The 20,316-nt window shown below is 40.8% G+C and overlaps 1 protein-coding gene across 12 annotated transcripts in view; it reads right to left on the reverse strand.

Moving 5' to 3' along the window:
* Positions 1 to 20,316, reverse strand: part of dmd (dystrophin) — a 1,663,772-nt gene that overhangs the window by 819,616 nt on the left and 823,840 nt on the right. For all 12 annotated transcript variants that reach the window (XM_033033201.1, XM_033033203.1, XM_033033205.1 and 9 more), the window contains 2 exons: positions 18,897 to 19,079; positions 2,585 to 2,782 (listed from right to left, as the gene is read on the reverse strand). In XM_033033201.1, the coding sequence (XP_032889092.1) occupies positions 2,585 to 2,782; positions 18,897 to 19,079 (381 nt within the window). The remainder of the gene's footprint in view (positions 1 to 2,584; positions 2,783 to 18,896; positions 19,080 to 20,316) is intronic.

Below are 20,316 nucleotides of genomic sequence, written 5' to 3' on the forward strand. Positions count from 1 at the left end.
GTCGATGTAGGAGATTTATTTCAGGAGAACATGGAACTGTGCCCATGACTACATTGCCTGACAATTTATTAGTTCAGCTAAATTAAACCGAAGGCAAAAGTTGTGTGTAACCAGAGCAATCAATATCATTAAACTTGATGTCGGCTGTAATCATATCAAATATATGTAGAGAAACAAGTGATTAGTTGTGGAGATAAATCAGGAGAAGTGTGTAATGAAAAGATGATTTGATAGCTAAAAAAACTGTAAAAGTATTGAGGTGAAAAGTTTTTATGCCGGGCCAGATTGAGAGCAAGTGTACACCTTAAATAATGTTAAATAGCAGAATATTAGAAATTATGTATGGTCGTAAATGCAGGGGGATACTGCTTTTGCAGATTGTTACAATGGTAAGGAAACAAAATGGATTGTTTTGTTAAAAGTGGGAGCCCAATCTGGCTATTTATAAGGATTCCTTTTTTGGGTCACCTTGAATGCATGTCACATGGAAGCGCAAATACATTTTAATGACATCCTCTAGAATATCCCAATATTTAATCAATGGAGATGCAGGGGAGGGAAGCATAACTGGGGATGACTGATGTCTCGACTAAGATCATCAGTCTGGGACGACAGATGGCACAATGGGCTAAGTGTTCGGCTGGCGACCGGAAGGTAGCCGGTTCGAATCCCGCTTGGAGTGCATACTGTCGTTGTGTCCTTGGGCAAGACACTTCACCCACCTTTGCCTGTGTGTGAATGTGTGTGAGTGATTGGTGGTGGTCGGAGGGGCCGTAGGTGCAGAATGGCAGCCACGCTTCCGTCAGTCTGCCCCAGGGCAGCTATGGCTACAGAAGTAGCTTACCACCACCGAGTGTGACTGAGGAGTGAATGAATAATGCGATGTAAAGCGCCTTGAGTATTAGAAAGGCGCTATATAAATCCCATCCATTATTATTATTATTAAGATCAGATACTGAAGACTGATTTTTTGAAATATTTCATCGTCAACTAGGATGTTTCTAAAATTAACATTCTTTCCCTTTCCCATTTAGGTTAAGCCAAGTTTCTCTGCACTCCGAATAGTCACTTATAATTGGCACTAACCAAGACAAAAGGACAGTTGATGAGATTAATCCTCTGTGAGCAGTTTATACGGCAAATATTAACTTGGTAAAACCAGCATTGGATTGAATTTTTAAGTAGACGTCTTGTGCTTTCCATCCCTGCTTGTCACATTCTTTCATTCATGAAACAGATATTTCCCATTTTTAATTTGCAGTAAACTAATCATATTGATTGAAATTATGAATAAATCATCTTTCCAATGCATTATCGGAAATGCGCAAGATTTAGCACAAGAGATATGAAAGCTAAACCTGTAGCAGATAGAACCAAACAGTTCTTTTGCTCGAAAAGATAATTGTTCAGAGGTAAGAGGCAGAGTCAGGATAAAGAAGCATTTTATAATTCTCCCAGATAAGAGGGAAGGGACACAGATGGACCAGTTGTTTTGAGTATGGCTGGCTTGGTGAGAGTGCATCAAAATGTGTTGATGATGCTGTAGCTGGTGAAAGCAACTGCAAGTACACGAGTCATAGTTATAGAGTCATACAGCGTGGAAACAGGCCCTTTGGCCATACTTTGCCCATGCCGACCAACATGCCCCATCCACACTAGTTCCACTGCCTGCATTTGACCCTTATCCCTCTATGCCTATCCTATCCTGTCCTGTGCCTGTCCTAGCAGCAAATATAGTGGAGATAGGTTTGACGCATAACTTCTTTGAACAATACGAATGACAATTCAGACTTTGTTGTAAATGGGGAATGCACTGCAAGAGAGCAGATTAATATAGTGCCTAGCTCAGCATGAGTCACTGGTATCACGATATATTCTGAACATAACAGCCAGTGGCTGTTATTTTAGTTGCTTGGCATGCCACATCTAGAATTCTGTGAACAATGTGCACGCCACACTTTTGAAAGGATAATCTGCTCTGTAGGAAAATAAATCATCATAATTTCACCAACTCTGCGGGTATGATCCATGATTCTTGCAAAAATACGTGTTGAGTTACAATGGGAAACAGGATTCTATTTCTTTGGGATAATAAAGAAAATAAATTAATTAATAGAAAAACTAAATCAAAGAAGAATATTGGGAAGGAGATAGTAGAATGCAAAATTCACTGCAATTAACAAAATAATTCAGAAACATTGGCAAGGTTTCCAATATCTAGCATGGAGACGACCATGAATGTCAAACCATGTGAGGTGCTTACAAATTCACAAGGAAGTATGTTTAAAGATACCGAAGTCAAGTAAAAGATTTGTAATTATGTATAAATAAAACATTCTCCAATTTGCAAACTTAGTGAAGGTGACGGGTAAATGACTGATGTTCTAATGTAACCCGCACCTCCTATTGCATTTCAGACTGTTCCCAGAGCAAGGCTGAATTAAAGACTGGAAGTAATTTGATAACAGCCCAACAAATATGCGCTTCGTGCAATTTTCCTCTAATTTCTTTCATGATTAATTATTGTGTAAATTTCATCTACTTAGCTCTATTTCACGATGTTCAATTATTGTAGTGCACCTACCTTTAAACAAGCATCCTGCTTGGAGAAGTCTTCAAAGTCCTTGACTTGGAGCTCAAGGGAGTTGAGGAGAACGTCCACATCACACACAGCTTGGTGAAGCTGGCGTATCTCTGCCAGGTAGGCGGAAGGCACATAAGAGGGTTCAGGCAGTATCCCTTCACTCAGCACAGTTACAATGTTCTCTTCGAAAATATTTGGCTGGCGTGAAAATACAACATGATTTTCAAGAGGGAAAAAACAATGAGATGTGAAGCATGAACATTTCATTGCCGATGTTGGCAAAAACACATAATTCTGTAAAATTACTTGACCTTATGGTGCGAAGGACACCATTATGAAATATATATTTTCAACTATCTGAAAATGGTCCTTCAAAGATTTCTTTAAGGTACATTTTCTAGCGCAACCAATTTTCTTGTTTGGATGTCCATACATTGGTTTCAATTAAAACATTATCGCAAAATAGAATGATATATCAGATTTCACGATTGTGAACAAAATTGAATTTGGCTTTATTCCACCTTAATTCCAGAAACTGCTGTGAAAAGGGGTGTTACTGTGAAATGGAGTTCCAACCAAATTCAGACTTTTTCTTTCAATGAACCAATACACATCATGGCTTACTCTGAGCAAAGTTAAGTCATTCAATGCCAGTGCCAAATAATTGTTTGTATGGTCTTAGTCATAACCTGATCTGAACAAATTTCATGACTCTTCCAAATACTTCCTCATCCAATTTTGTCAGCAAGCAAATGGGCTCCATCTTAAAGGTGGGAATGTGCGTTGTTAATGACTTAACTGAGCTCCAATCATGCAAAGACATCAAACTTAAATATTTTTTAATGATTTTGCCAGTCTCTTAATTCACTTTTCAAATATTTGACTGACTGGCTCACTTGGTTAAAAAACTATTCATGACTTAGTACATTTCAGACTTAGATTTCTAGGCCATGCAAGCTTGGCATTAAGTGGTGAACTACAGTGATGATGCATCATATTTTACAATCTAACCCATTAGTGCATCAGCTAATTTAGCAAAAACGAATGAAATAAAAATCAAATGGTATGAGCGGCAAAATGTATCAAGACTTACGAAGCAAGGTATTCACTGGGAAGTGCGTGAAAGATTGGGCAAAAAGTACTGAGCAGCTGTTTACATCTTAAAAAATAGAAAAACATGATGCAACATTCAGCGCCTTTCTTCTAACACTGTTTAAGGTTACTGATGGAAATAACAGTAATATCCCCAGCCTTCCCACATAAAGTGCAATCAAAGGTTCATTTCCCATGCAGCTTTTTATCATCAAGAGAGCATCAAGAACAAGAAACATATTACATATAAGTAATGTTACTTTTTTTAAAATAATAATGCTCAAATCTATGCTCCCTGTGAGGAAAGTAATCTTGAGAATCTCGTGTCGCCATCATTTCACATATTTCTCCCAAATGTGTGAACCATTTTTAATTCATTACTCAAAGATCTCAATTTTCATCTTCAATGCTGGGAATAAAGTGGTTCAAAGAGCTCTAGTTTCACATCAACAGTGCAATATACTCCATTTACAATCATTCTGATGGAAGAATAAATCATGTAATTCAAGGGATGAGTTATGCATTTGTGAAAATCACAAACTATTATCTCTACAACATCACATAAAGCTCACAATGGCATAAAACTCTTATGTGGCTCATTGATTTACATTTTATCATGCACTTCAGACGGTTCAAAAATATAGCATGTCCCTTATTTTCAAATAGCACTTAATGGCTGCTGTTTGCAAATAGCTTAATCTAAATCACTGTGCTTCCATTTTGGGTAAATATACCAGGGTACTTGGCTGATTATCTCTTATGTTGGCACAAAGAATATTTTAAGTTAAACTAAGGATGGAATGCTGAATATTTATATTGGCTTTCTAATAATTTGAAGCATGAATACAACAACATGAAGTGTACAAAAGCCCAAGTCTAAAAGCCCATTTAATGCATTAAACAATTCCTGCAACATTTATGCCGGCAATCAGATGGAGACAGAAAAGAATCTCCTGAGAAGTTGAGTTAATAATTTAAGGAAGTCTTAAGAAGAAGTCATCATTTGGACCGTGAAGCCTACTCTTGGCACAACCTATGCATAAGTAGCTGAATTACAACTGCCCACCCTCTCATACAACATCCCAAGAGTCTCTGCCAAATCTTTAGTAACGCAAACTGGATCTGGATCATCCATCCCTCACAGAAAACATGTAGAAACAGATCCATTTGAGGGGGATTATTGGAATTTTGTTGCAGAAATTCCACCTGTGTAATGAACAAACATCTTTTAATTTTAGGAGGTGTGAATGATCCTGGTGTCTATATCCAGTATTTCCTTCATTACTTCCATTTAAACTGGTCACATGGGATAGCTTAAAGAAGATCATTGCATCTCTAACTTAGGCAGTAATACTGGTGAGAAATTGAGTGAGCAGTGTGTGATGGAAAGGTAGTTGAATACACTGGTAAAATTAAATAGAGAACAGATCTCAAAATTAAACTGGAAAAAATAATTGCATATTGACAGCTGAAACATAATATGTCTGAAAGCTTCAGATACAAACCCTAATTTTGGTCAGGTGGTGGATCTTAGTTTTGGAAGCTGTAGGGAATTCAAATAGCAGTGAAGATTCATGATTGAGATGGAAGGAGGAAAAAGGGAGAGTGGTGCCTCAAATACATGTTCCTGTATCAGAGTGATACAGTGTGGAAACAGGCCCTTCAGCCCAACTTGCCCACACCACCCAACATTTCCCACCTGCCTGCGTTTGGTCCATATCCTTCCAATCCTGTCCTATCCATGTACCTGTCTAACTGTTTCTTAAATGTTAAGATAGTCCCTGCCTCAACTACCTCCTCTGGCAGTTTGTTCCATACATCCACCACCCTTGGTGTGAAAAAGTTACCCCTCAGATTCATATTAAATCTTTTCCTCTTCACCTTAAACCTAGGTCCTCCATTCACCTACTCTGGGCAAGGAACTTTGTGCATCTACCCAATCTATTCCTCTCATGATTATCTGATGGAACTGTGGGATAACCAGAAGTGGCTGTGTTTGAAAGAGAGAATTTTTCTGATGGTATCATATCCAAATCACCAACTTCTCCTGGAAAAGCATTTGCTTGGAAAGGGACTGGATTGGGCTGCCATTGAGTCCGACTGATAAATAGCCTGCTACCTCACACCTACATGAATAATGGTCACTTAGTCAAGATATCAAAGCTTCCAGTGGAACTGTGCAGGCAGGAGGTAAGTGTTTTTTTTTGTCAGAAGAGCAATGAACAAAACAAATAACTGCATCACTAAATTATTATGCATTTTATGAATTTCATTCATATACTGATCTAAAGAAAGATTATGCATGATTACTCTGAAGAATACAAATCAATCTGATAATAGAGATTTTATTTTACACAAAGCAAGTGTCATGTATTCTTAGATTCATAGACTTCCTGATCTAAGCTTTTGGGCCATTAATGTTTTCAATAAATTGTTCTTTCATAGTCTAACAGCGAGAAAAGGGAAAATCCACTGACAACGCACGAGCTTGATGGATGGTAATTTCAAGCAGCAGCTCTGCAAAGTCGTAGATCGTTGAACTGCTTGCTATCTGTGAAGCTTTCCTTCATAAACGAGAGTGGCTAACCTCCAAGAATTCAAACGGCTTTGCTATGCTCTCTAAATATCTTCTTTCATGATTAACAGCTGAATATAAAGGAGAGAAACTAATAGTTCATCAACATTAGCTAATTTTCTTGTTTGAATTACTAGTGAAACCATCAAAACCAAGCAAATGAAATCTATATTTCGCTCACCAAATTAAGCAGCTCATGAGGGCGAAGGTACAAATAGATGTGCAACAATAAAGGCATGTGGAAGTGAAACAAGAAATCAGTATTTGACTGGCACCCACAACAATGTCTTGTTTATTTTAAAATGCAGTTGATCAATGTGCTACTAATATACTTATTGTGAATTTAACCTGCTGTACACAATTGAGTAACATTTTAAGCATATGAATAGAAATAATGCTTCACATAGAACACCTAAATCAGATAGAATTGCCATCACTGCTAAAGAATCAGGGATGTACAACTTAAAAAGGTGCCATTTCCCCAACATGCCTTTGGTAAAGCAGTGAAATAAGTCTTGTGCTTTCCCTTGAGCCTTCTAAATCTTCCCCTTTCCATTCTATCTCTCTTTGAAAGTTACCATGCTGGAGAAGATGGATTTGTTAAAGAAACACAACTAAATTATTTCAAAACAGTCAGTAAAGATTTATAATGACATGTGTCATTCTTTACCACTTCAAAACGTGATGACTTAAAAAGTGCAATAGAAGCATCGATTATTTAACCTCCATTTGACAAACAACATAGACATTTTTTTTTAAATTGGAGAAAATATTCATTAATAGAAACCGAACATACAATTTCAAAAATAGTTTGTTTTGCATTTCTTGAAATTGTGTATGCAAGACACTAATCGTGTGATTCACCACTTTACTTCATCACCACCACCACCACTGAACAAGTCAGTTATTCTGTGAAAGGGAACTTAATTACAACATGCAGTTGCTTCGCCTTAACAACCAATAAATCACGACTGTAAAAAAGTGAATCAGTCCAACTTAAAAAAAAATATCCATTTATGACCATTTTCCGGAAAATATATTACTTTGGCTGTTCTTAAAAGGACAGTTAAGTGGAATTGTGGTGTTACATCCTAAAATGTTCTCATAAAATGTTTCTTCCACTTTTAATATTGATAGGTGACATTTATTATCACCCGAAGTTATCTTGAAGACAAGTAGAACAAATAATTTCCCATTTCTTTCTAATGCATGGGAAAAAAAGGACTAGTGCCTTCTGGTTAAAGTGGACTGTAATGTGGCATAGCTTAGTTGGATGTCAAATAAAAGCTGCATTGTACCATTTCATCTTCCATTTAGAATTACTTGTGTAAAATTACTCACTGCTAGGAATAGAAATCAAAGTGCTAATCTTTCATTGTTCAGCCTATTAATACAAAATATCAACTGAGAACAGTACCTTTATTCATAATGAAACCCAATTATGATGTGAAAATAAAAACATATGGTACATTGCATGATATTCCATCCATTACTGCATTCCAATGAGTAACCTATTAATATTTAATCAGTTCCTTCATTTGTTAAAATAATGACTAATGGAAAATCGTACCCAATATTATATTTTGGCCATTAATACCTCTGGAAGCAATTAGTAAAAAGCCAAAAAAAAGTTTGCACCTTCTGTCACCCGTGGGAATTACATTAGTACCTGTTAACTATAGTCACTGAGAAATATTAAGTCAGTTTCGCAAACATTAATGTCCCATTAAGAAAGAATGACCAAACAATATGTAATAATGTCAGTTAAGGAACAATTCTTGGCTTAAATACTGGGAAAACTCCCCTCCTTCTCACTCAATGACAAGAGATGTTTTACATACACCCACCCTGGTGAACATGGAGAAACCTGGTTTGACATCTTTTCTCAAAGACCATTGACAGAACAGCACTTCCTCAACTTTGTTTTTGTGCCAAGTGTGTGGTATCGAATCTGATCCAAGGCGATGGTGTTTCCAATTAGCCAAGGTTTACTATATCTCTTCTCATGTTATACGTGTTACTGCACGTCCTCTCTTGTAACACCTGTCCCAAATCTCCTCTCATTAACACCTGTCTCTATACCTCCTCTCATTAACACCTGTCTCTATACCTCCTCTCCTTAACACCTGTCTCTATACCTCCTCTCATTAACACCTCCTCTCATTAACACCTGTACCGACACCATCTTTTGACTCACACCTGTGCCTACACCATCTCCCTGTAACACCTATATTCATACCTCTTCTCTGCAACACCTGTACCCGCACCTCCTCTTTGTAACACCTGCATCCACACCTCCTCTAACGCCTGTACCTACATCTCCTCTCTGTAATAATACCTATACCTCCTCTGTATCTACATTTACAAGATGGCACCCAACCCAGGTGACCATTTGCGTGCTGGCCACTGAAGCAGATCTACAGACACATAGTACAATTGCTCCATACTCTCAAATCTCTATTCCTGCAGCAACATTTCTGAATTTAACCATAATAGCCTTGGACTATCCTTGCATTAAATGTTATTTCCTTATCATACATCTATACACTGTAAATTGCTCGATTGTAATCATGGTTTGTCTTTCTGCAGACTGGTCAGTGTGCAACAAAACGTTTCACTGCACCTCGGTACACATGACAATAAACTAACCTGTACCTACACCTCCTCGCTGTAACACCTGTCCTTACACCTCCTCTAACACCTATACCCACACATTCTTGCTGTAACACCTGTCCCAACACCTCCTTTCTTGTAACTCCTGTCCCTATACTTCCTATCTGTAATACATGACCTCACTTCTCTATCGCACTTCCATCCTGAGACCCCAGCAGGTCCTCTGGGTGAGACGGATGAGAGATGTGCACCTCTTCCAACCTGGCTGCTACATTCAGTGTCCTCTGTGTCCTCCTCAACATTGCTGAAACAAAGCATAAACTACCATTTAGCCGAACACACGCTCCGTCCGCCAAGACCTGCTAGATCTCTCAGTGGGTCACTATTTTCCCACTATCTCCCACCAACGAGCCCCAGTCACCCTGTTCCCTTCCCCACTTCCATCCCAATCCCCATTTACCCACATCCCTCCTATCGGCTTTACATTTCACTCTCTCTCTCTCTCCTTAAATGACACCCCATTGTCACCTTTCCACCTCTAGCCTTTCTCACTTACTCCACACGTCTGTCAATTTCACTTGCCTGGTTTTATCCTGCCCCCAAATCTCTTTTCCAGCTTTCTTTCCCTTACTACAAGGGGATAAGATAAATGCATTTAAATGGACAGGAGCTGGTTAGTGATAGTCAGCACAGATTTGTACATGGGAGATAGTGAATCTGATTGAGTTTCTTGAAGATTTAATCAAAAAGGGTTGATGAGCATAGAGCTGTAAATGATGTATATGTGGATGTCAGCAAGGCATTCAACAAGGTTCTGCATGGTAGGCTGCTCTGGTCGCTTGGGATCCAAGGAGAACTAGCCGACTGGATAGAAAATAGGCTTCATGGATGGATGCAGAAATGATGGTGGAAGGTTGTTTTTCAGACTGGAGGCCTATGATCAATGTTATGCTTCAAGGATCACTGCTAGACCCATTGCTGCTTGTGGTTTATATCAATGATTTGAACGTACATACAAGGCATGATTAGTATGTTTGCAGAAAACACAAAAGTGGGTGTCATTGTTGACAGCAAAGATGGTTATCAAAGGTTACAGCAGCATCTTGATCAGCTGGGAAAATGGGCAGAGGAATTGTTAATGAAGTTTAATACAGATAAATGTGAGGTGTTGCATTTAGGGAACTCAAACCAGGGCAGGACCTGCACACTAAATGGCAAGGCTCTGCGTAGTGTTGTAGAGCAGAGGGATCTAGGAATGCAGGTCTATAGTTCCTTGAAAGTGGCATCGCAGGTAGATAAGGTGGCCAAGAAAGTTTTCGGCATATTGGCCTTCATCAGTCAGGGTTTTGAGTATAGAAGTTCAGATGTTTTGTTACAGCTGTGCAAGGTGCTGGTGAGGCCAGATTTGGAATATTGTCTTCAGTTTTGGTCACCCTGCCATAGGAAAGTGCAGAGAAGATTTACAAGGATGTTGCCAGGACTTGAGGCCCTGAGCTACAGGGACAGGTCGGGCAGGCAAGGAGAATATTCCTTGGAGCCTAGGAGGATGAAAGGTGATCTTATAGTCAAGTCAAGTCAAGTTTATTCATCACATACACATACGAGATGTGCAGTGAAATGAAAAGTGGCAATGCTCGCGGACTTTGTGCAAAAAACAAACCAACAAACTACAAACAGAATGGAACAGAATCACATATTATTTTACATATTACATAGTGTGGGAGGAAGGAAAAAGATAAAAACCCAGCAATTTAAAAAAAGCAGTAGAGTGGTACAGTAAAGTTAGTCCCTGGTGAGGTAGGAGTTTACAGTCCTAATGTCCTCTGGGAAGAAACTCCTTCTCAACCTCTCCGTTCTCACAGCATGGCAACGGAGGCGTTTGCCTGATCGTAGCAGCTGGAATGGTCTGTTGCAGGGGTGGAAGGGTTCTCCCATGATCTTATTGGCTCTGGAGTTGCACTTTCTGATGTATAGTTCCTGCAGACGGGCAAGTGAAGTTCCCATAGTGCGTTCGGCCGAACACACTACTCTCTGCAGAGCCTTCTTGTCCTGGGCAGAGCGGTTCCCAAACCAAATCGTGATATTTCCGGACAAGATGCTTTCCACAGCCGCTGAGTAGAAGCACTGGAGGATCCTCAGAGACACCCTGAATTTCCTCAATTGCCTGAGGTAGTAATATCATATCCTCAGAGATGTGGACTCCCAGGTATTTAAAACAGCTCACCCTATCCACAGTATCCCCATTTATCCTCAATGGTGTGTACGTCCTCGGATGATGTGCCCTCCTAAAGTCCACGATCAGCTCCTTAGTTTTTTTTGATGTTCAAGAGGAGGCTGTTGTCCTGACACCAGAGTGCCAGATCAACCACCTCCTCCCGGTAGGCCTTCTCATCGTTGTCCGAGATTAGGCCCACCACCACAGTGTCATCAGCAAATTTGATTATCGAGTTGGAGCTGAACCTAGCCACACAGTCATGTGTGTACAGGGAGTACAGTAGGGGGCTGAGGACGCAACCCTGGGGGGGATCCTGTGCTCAGGGTGAGGGACTTCGATGTATTTCCCCCCATCTTGACCACGGACTTGTCCAGGGAGAGGTTGAATATTGTAGTGAGCACCGCAGCTAGCTGCGTAGCACAGGACTTGAGTAGTCGCCCCGAGATGCCATCAGGGCCTGCAGCTTTCCTCGTGTTCACCCGTGCCAGAGCCCTCCTCACGTCGTGCTCGGACAACGAGAATGTGTGCACATTCCTCCCTTCAGCTTCGGTAGCCAGCCCGCTGACGGTATTGTCGTTAGTCGGCAGACCTGGGGTGATGTTGCCCGTCTCGAAACGAGCGTAAAAGGAGTTCAGGTCATCAGCCAGCACTTGCGGATGAGGGGGGGGGGGTGCTCCGGTAGTTGGTTACTGTCCGTAGGCCCCTGCCACAGACGTCTGGTGTCCTGCTGCTCCATCTGTGACTCCATAGAGGTGTATAAGATCATGAGGGGAATAGATAAGGTCTACAGATGCATGGTCCTTTACCCAGAGTAAGGTAATCAAGAACCAGAGGACATAGGTTTAAGCTGAGAGGGGAAAAGTTTATTAGGAATCTGAGGGACAACCTTTTCACACAGAAGGTGGTGGGTATATGGATTGAGCTGTCAGAGAAGGTAATTGAGGCAGAAAGTATAACAATATTTAAAATACATTTTGACAGGTACATGGATCAGAAAGGTTTAGAGGGATACGGGTCAAACACAGGCAGGTGAGACTAGTGTAGATGGGGCATCATGGTCGGCATGGGCAAGCTGGGTCGAGGGGTCTGTTTAGGTGCTGTATGACTACAATCAGTCCTGACCCAAATGCCGCCTGCCCATTCCCTCCAGTCCCTCCCCAGATAGAATCTGACCCGCTGAGGTCCTCTGGCACTTATGCTCAAGCTAGGACAGCACAGTGGCGCAGCGGTGGAGTTGCTGCCTTACAACACCAGAGACCCGGGTATGATCCCGACTACAGGTGCTGTCTGTATGGAGTTTGTACGTTCTCCGTGTGACTGTGAGAGTCAGGTTTTCTCCCATACTCCAAAGATGTACAGGTTTGTAGTTTATTTGGCTTCAAGAAAAATTGTAAATGGTCCCTGGTGTGTAGGCTAAGGCTAGTGTATGGTCATCGCTGGTCAGCATGTACTCGGGGGGCCAAAGGGCCTGTTATTGTGCTGTACCTCTAAAGTGTAAATTCCAGCATCACCAGTCTCTTGCAGAGCCATGGTTTACATTTATTACATTTATTATTCTTTTCAGGTCAGGTCCTATCCCAAAGCCAAAGGAATGTCCAGGTTTAAGAAAGAACTGCAGATGCTGGAAAATCGAAGGTAGACAAAAATGCTGGAGAAACTCAGCGGGTGAGGCAGCATCTGTGGAGTGACATCCAGGTTCTTGGGGACACAAGAGACTGCAGCTGCTTGGATCTGAGCAAAGAAACAAACTGCTGGAGGAAATGAGTGGATCTCCGGAGGGAAATGGGCAGACACTGTTTTGGGTTGGGACCCATTGTCAGACTGTTCTTCAGTCTTGCCTGCAATGTGATATCTAGTTAATGATTCTTTAAATTAGTGTCATGAATATATCACTTCAGCTTGCACTAAATAGCTTCTCCATTTAATGAATGCGAGGCAAAAAATATATAAAACAGCAGGTATTTGATATTGTGACATTTATACGAGCAAACGATTCACAATGGAGGGTCTCTGTATTATTCCATATGTCACACAGTAGGAAACCGAATGCTAAATAAGAATCAAAGCACTAACCATTGCTAATTGTATCATTTGTAATGAAACCCAAGTTGGATTTAGTTCATTAACCGCAAGTGCTGGGAACTTGCTTAAAGAGCAACCAGTTCATGGAACATAATTTGCATTACTTTATTCCTTTAATTGGGGGGGGGGGGGGTCTCAAGGCAATTCACTATGTTGTGAGGGAATTGTATGCCAAGCAAAGGAAAGTAATTTTGGAAAGATGATTAAATGTTTGTCTTAGAAATTAGTTATAAACAGGTATTCTGGAAGTGGGTGGTGAATGCTTTTGGGAGGAAAATCCATACAATAAAACCTCAGTAGAGAAAGGTCAGATGGAATGATGGTCGAAGTGGGTGCAAGGGAGATCAGATAAGTGGAAATTTTACGTTGGGGAAAATGGTAGAGGCGGACAAGATTACAAAGGTACGGAGAGATGAGAGCAAGGCAGAGTAGTTGGAGGGAGACACAAAAAGGTGAGGGGAGTTTCAACGTAAATATGTCATTTGTTGTGTCTGTGCTCAGGTGGTGGTGGTGGGCTAGTGGGACGTCTGGCTAAATGAAAAGAAAGTTGTTCATCTGAGATCATAATCAAAGGTTGACTAGAAAGAAGTATAACCCACATACCCACAGCAAAAGTGAGGAATGGGTTGCTGCTATTGTTCTTGAAGTGGCATCTACATTTTACATAGAAACATGGAAAATAGGTGCAGCAGGAGGCCATTCGGCCCTTCGAGCCAGCACTGCCATTCATTGTGATCATGGCTGATCATCCCCTATCAATAACCCGTGCCTGCCTTCTCCCCATATCCCTTGCCTCCACTAGCCCCTAGTGCTCTACCTAACTCTCTTAAATCCATCCAGTGACTTGGCCTCCACTGCCCTCTGTGGCAGGGAATTCTATAAATTCACAACTCTCTGGATGAAAACGTTTTTTCTCACCTTAGTCGTAAATGACCTCCCCTTTATTCTAAGACTGTGGCCCCTGGTTCTGGACTCGCCCAACATTGGGAACATTTTTCCTGCATCTAGCTTGTCCAGTCCTTTTATAATTTTATGTTTCTATAAGATCCCCCTCATCCTTCTAAACTCCAGTGAATACAAGCCTAGTCTTTTCAATCTTTCCTAATATGACAGTCCCGCCATCCCAGAGATCAATCTCGTGAACCTACGCTGCACTGCCTCAATCACAAGGATGTCCTTCCTCAAATTAGGAGACCAAAACTGTACACAATACGCCAGATATGGTCTCACCAGAGCCCTATACAACTGCAGAAGAACCTCCTTACTCCTATACTGAAATCCTCTTGTTATGAAGGCCAACATTCCATTAGCTTTCTTCACTGCCTGCTGTACCTGCACGCCAACTTTCAGTGGCTGGTGTACAAGGACACCCAGGTCTCGCTGTACCTCCCCCTTACCTAACCTAACCCCATAGAGATAATAATCTGCCCTCTTGTTTTTTGCCGCCAAAGTGGATAACCTCACATTTATCTATATTATACTGCATCTGCCACGCATCTGCCCACTCACTCAACCTGTCCAGGTCACCCTGCAACCTCCTAACATCCTCTTCACAGTTCACACTGCCACCCAGCTTTGTGTCATCCGCAAACTTGCTAGTGTTGCTCCTAATTCCCTCTTCCAAATCATTAATATATACGGTAAACAGTTGCGGCCCCAACACCGAGCCTTGCGGCACTCCACTCGCCACTGCCTGCCATTCTGAAAAGGACCCGTTCACTCCGACTCTTTGCTTCCGGTCTGCCAACCAATGTTCTATCCATGTCAACACCCTACCCCCAATACCATGTGCTCTAATTTTAGTCACCAGTCTCAAGTGCAGGACCTTATCAAAGGCTTTCTGAAAGTCTAGATACACTACATCCACTGGCACCTCTTCATCCATTTTACTTGTCACAGTGGGATAACATTAGCTATCCTCCAATCCACAGGAACTGATCCTGAATATATTGAACATTGGAAAATGATCATCAATGCGTCCACCTCCCTGAGGACCCTGGGATGCAGACCATCAGGTCCAGGAGATTTATCATCCTCCAGTCCCATTAGCCTACCCAATACTATTTCTCACCTAATGATAATTTCATTCAGTTCCTCTACCCCCTTAGATCCTCTGTCCTCCAGTACATCTGGGAGATTGTTTGTGTCTTCCTTAATGAAGACAGATCCGAAGTACCTATTCAACTCTCCTGCCATTTCCTTGTTGCCCATAATAATTTCACCCGTGTCTGCCTTCAAGGGACTAATATTTGACTTTGCTACTCTTTTTCCCTTAACATAACTAAAGAAGCTTTTACTGTCCTTCTTTATATTCCTGGCCGCCAACTTCCCTTCGTACTTCATCTTTTCAGCCCGTATTGCCCGTTTTGTTTCCTTCTGTTGTCCTATGAAAGTTTCCCTATCCTCTGGCTTCCGGCTACTCTTTGCTGTGTTATACATCTTTTCTTTTAGTTTTATTCTATCCCTAACTTCTCTTGTCAGCCACGGTTGCCTCCAACTCCAACTTCTTCCTTTTTGGAATGAAATGATCCTGCGTCTTCCGGATTATGCTCAGAAATTTCTGCCATTGCTGTTCCACCGTCATTCCTGCTGGGATCCCTTTCCAGTCTACTTTGGCCAGCTCCCCTCTCATGCCTTCATAGTCCCCTTTGTTCAACTGCATCACTCACACTTCCAATTTAACCTTCTCCTTCTCAAATTGCAGATTAAAACTAATCATATTATGATCACTAATTCCAAGCGGTTCCTTTACCTCGAGTTCACTTATCATATCTGGTTCATTGGACAACACTTAATCCAGAATTGCCTTTTCTCTGGTTGGCTCCATTACAAGCTGCTCTCAGAATCCATCTCGGAGGCATTCTACAAACTCTCTTTCTTTGGGTCCTGAACCAACCTGATTTTCCCAGTCTACCTGCATATTGAAATCCCCCATCACCACAGTGGCATTACCTTTGTTGCATGCCAGTTTTAACTCCTGCTGCAACTGACACCCTACATCCGGGCTACAATTTGGGGGTCTGTAGATAACACCAATTAGTGTCTTCTTGCCTTTACAATTCCTCAACTCAATCCACAGTGAATCTACCTCGTCAGTCCCAATGTCTTCCCTCGCATGGGACTGAATTCCATCCCTCACCAGCAAAGCTACCTCCCCTCCTCTGCCCACCTGCCTGTCCTTTCTATAGGTTGTATAACCCTGAATATTAAGTTCCCAGGCCCGATCCTCCTGCAGCCATGTCTCAGTAATCCCCACAATGTCATATCTACCAACCTCTAGCTGAGCCTCAAGCTCATCTACTTTACTTCTTATACTTCGCGCATTTATATACAATACTTTTAATTCCTTACGCATCTCACCTTTCACATCGATCCCTATTACACTTGGCCATACTCTCCTATCCCTTTGTGAGCTTCCTTTCCCGTTAATTCTGGGGTCATTAACCATCCCTTTACTCTCTTTCTCTTTAACTCCGTCCTCAACTACCCCATTTGACACCCCTTTTGCTCCTTTCATTATAAGTTTTGTTATAACTGTTACGGTATGTTCTTCGATGATCTATAAAATAATGCATCTTAATTAATTTAATCTGCTCTATAAATAAAGTGGTTCTCAGCCTTCCTTCACCAAAGTTATTACAATGCATCTGAGATCACATGAAAAAGGCAAAGAAGGAGAAATAATGCAATGTTTTACCAGTTCTTTTGGTTGAAATGGAGGCTATGGAAGCAATTTGTGTGTAATCTTACGTGGAGATATTGTGTATAATCTCACGTAGAGATTGACTGTTACATTATTTCTAGGCTATATGAACAAGGCATCAGGAACATTTAATGTTGATCCTAATACTTGTTGTACACAGGCTCAAACTCATGCATGAAACAGGAAAGCGCGATACATGTTGCTCTACCTTTATCTTTGGCTTTATCTGGCACTAAACGTTATTCACTTTATTCCCTTGATCATGCATCTGTACACTGTGAATAGCTCGATGGTAATCATATATTGTCCTTCCGCGGTTAGCACGCAACTAAAACTTTTCACTGTACCTCGGTACACATGACAATAAACTGAACTCAACTCAAATGATGCTCAGTTGCACCATCTTGAGTGACTTTTCTAGCAATACTTAAAATGGACCACTCCAAAAAAATAATATAGCAAGTTTCTTGAGCATACCTCCTTGCAGCACATAAATAGTTTAATACTTCACTTCGAACCCTCTCCATTGCTTGCTCATATCAGAGTCAGTTCGGCATTCATGCTGTTTGATGTCCACAGCCCATCTGTTTAATTCAAGTAAGGCCTTATACTAATTGGCCTTCAATCAGTCAGTTAGAGGTTATCAAGTCTAATATTTCAGAAAGAAACTGAGTTAATTTTAAAATGTGGATTAAACACTTTTATATGCTTCGATAATGGAGAGCATAGACTTGCTTATTAATGTCAGACACTGGAACTACTTGTAGAAGTCAACAGCATTGTTGAACTCAACAATCTATCAAAAACAGACCTGACACTCATATTGAATCAGTTAAGTTGCATTCTTGAAGAACACTCCAGTTGGAAGCATCAGCATTTGACTTCATTCTGAATGAAATGTCAGTGAAACACATTTTAAAAGAAACAAAATCATTATTACTTGCTTAAACTTTCTTAAACTCTCAACACCAAGTACTCACGGTGCACAAATATTACTCTAATATTACTCTATTACACAAATATCATCAGGGAAGTCAGAGAGAATAAATATTGAACTCTGATGAACTTTGAATGATATAAGATTGTTAAGGGCTTGAACATGCTAGAGGCAGGAAACATGTTCCTGATGTTGGGGGAGTCCAGAACCAGGGGCCACAGTTTAAGAATAAGGAGTAAGCCATTTAGAACGGAGACGAGGAAACACTTTTTCTCACAGAGAGTGGTGAGTCTGTGGAATTCTCTGTCTCAGAGGGCAGTGGAGGCAGGTTCTCTGGATGCTTTCAAGAGAGAGCTAGATAGGGCTCTTAAAAATAGCGGAGTCAGGGGATATGGGGAGATGGCAGGAACGGGGTACTGATTGGGGATGATCAGCCATGATCACATTGAATGGCGGTGCTGGCTCGAAGGGCCAAATGGCATACTCCTGCACCTATTGTCTATTGATAAGGAAATGCTCCTCTCCATTTGGACTGATTTATCGTATCAGGTGAACAACCAAGGACCAGATCTGCAGGTCCCGTAAATCAAGTAGGGAAGCCCACATGTATAATATGTGATTTATTTAAAAAGTGAGGATTAGCAAGAGTTCTAAGGTTAGTAATTTCTATATTCCAAATAAAAACCATTCATTCAAATAAAAAAAGTTGCATGGAATGAACCTTTGAAATGACCAGTGTTTAAATAATTGTGTCACTGATTGCTGCATCAAGTCAGTCTGCAAACATGCTGCTCAGATTTTGGATGCCATGAAAAATGAAGCAAATTAAAAATGAATCATGTATTTTACCTTGGAGTTGAACCAGAAAGTTGGAAATTTTATATTTTAGCTTCTGAATAGTTTTCTTTTCAGTCCTTGATTAGTTTATTAGGGGGGACATTTTTGCAAAGCAGGAGCACCTGACAGAATGTCTAAGGGCTGCATTTGCTTCCAAGCAAACACAACAAAGCCAATTTTTAAAATGCTTTCTTTATGCATGGCCCATTTTAGTAAACAGTGCAAGCAAATGATTAAAGCTTGCTTTGGGAAACTCACAATTGGTGTATAGTTCAATCTTCGATATTGAGCAAATATGCTCTCAATGTGATTCCAGCGTTTGTTGAGCTGGAGAACCTGCAACTCCAGTGCCTTGGCAGCTCCACTCTTTGACAGGCCCTGCGCTTGTCTGTACACTGCCATCAGGTCTCCTCTCTTCTCTTCCAGTTCAGCATCCAACTCCTAGTGAGCAAAACCATAGGGTCCCAGTGCAGTTAGCTAGCTATTGTGTCATCTTGTCAAAGAAGAATGAAACAATGAAAAGGAAATACATTTTCAACTTTGGACTTCTTATTCTTGAAGGAATTATTTTTTTTTTAAAGTTTGTAGTTTTTAATCCTTTATGCTAATTTTATCATGTAATTTTGTGGAAAAATAAACACTGCAAACAAGTTTTCTTAAAACAATATACCCAGATTTGCCAAAGTGATCTGTTAAACTGATGCTGTACCTAGTCCTGCAAAGTTGTGAAAGTGGATGGTGCACGACACCATGAAAATGAGAGGTTTTAAGTCATCATATTCAAACCTGTGGTTGACTATTTTAAGTGTTCAAACTGGAGCATTATGCTTGTGAGTAAGTCTAAGAATTAGCACCAAACTTCAAAAATGTTATACCCAATGCCTTGGCAGAGGTCAGTTCTGCTACTATTTATATATATATTCACATGAGTGCAATGTATATTCATTTGAATGTTGCTAAGAAGGGAGGACTTCAGTTATGGGAAGAGATTGGATAGGTCTGGGCTTGTTTTCTCTGTAGGAGGTTGGTGGGTGGTGGCTTTGGGTTTGGGGAGTCGATATCTGCTCTTCAGAATATGGGTGGCATAGAAAACGTAGATAGTCAAAATCTTTTTCCCCATGGCCAATGCATCAAAACCAAAGAACCCACTGATTTTTGAAAAGGTTTAAAGGTAATCGAGGGATTTTTACACAGGTTAGAATGCGCTGCCAAAGGCGGTGGAGGAATCAGATGCATTTACTGCGTGCAAGAAGCATTTAGACATATAATAAAATGGACAAGATATACAAATACGGTCCTAATGTGTGCAAGTTGGACAATCGTATATAGGCAGGAAGGTTGGCAAATATATTGAGGACATTCTTTACAAGAATGATCCCAGGAATGAGTAGGTTAGCCTATGATGAGCGTTTGTCAGTACTGGCCCTGTACTCGCTGGAGTTTGAAGAATGAGGGGAAAATATATTAAAACATACAGAATAGTGAATGGCTTGGATAGTGTGGATGTGGAGTGGGAGAGTCTAGGACTTGAGGTCATAGCCTCAGAATTAAAAGACGTTCTTTTTAGGAAGGAGGTGAGGAGAAATGTCTTTAGTCAGAGGGTGGTGAATCTGTGGAATTCTTTGCCACAGAAGGCTGTGGAGGCCGTCAGTAGATATCTTTAAGGCAGAGATAGATA

This window comes from Amblyraja radiata, chromosome 14, assembly GCF_010909765.2.
Source record: "Amblyraja radiata isolate CabotCenter1 chromosome 14, sAmbRad1.1.pri, whole genome shotgun sequence".
NCBI lineage: Eukaryota > Metazoa > Chordata > Chondrichthyes > Rajiformes > Rajidae > Amblyraja > Amblyraja radiata.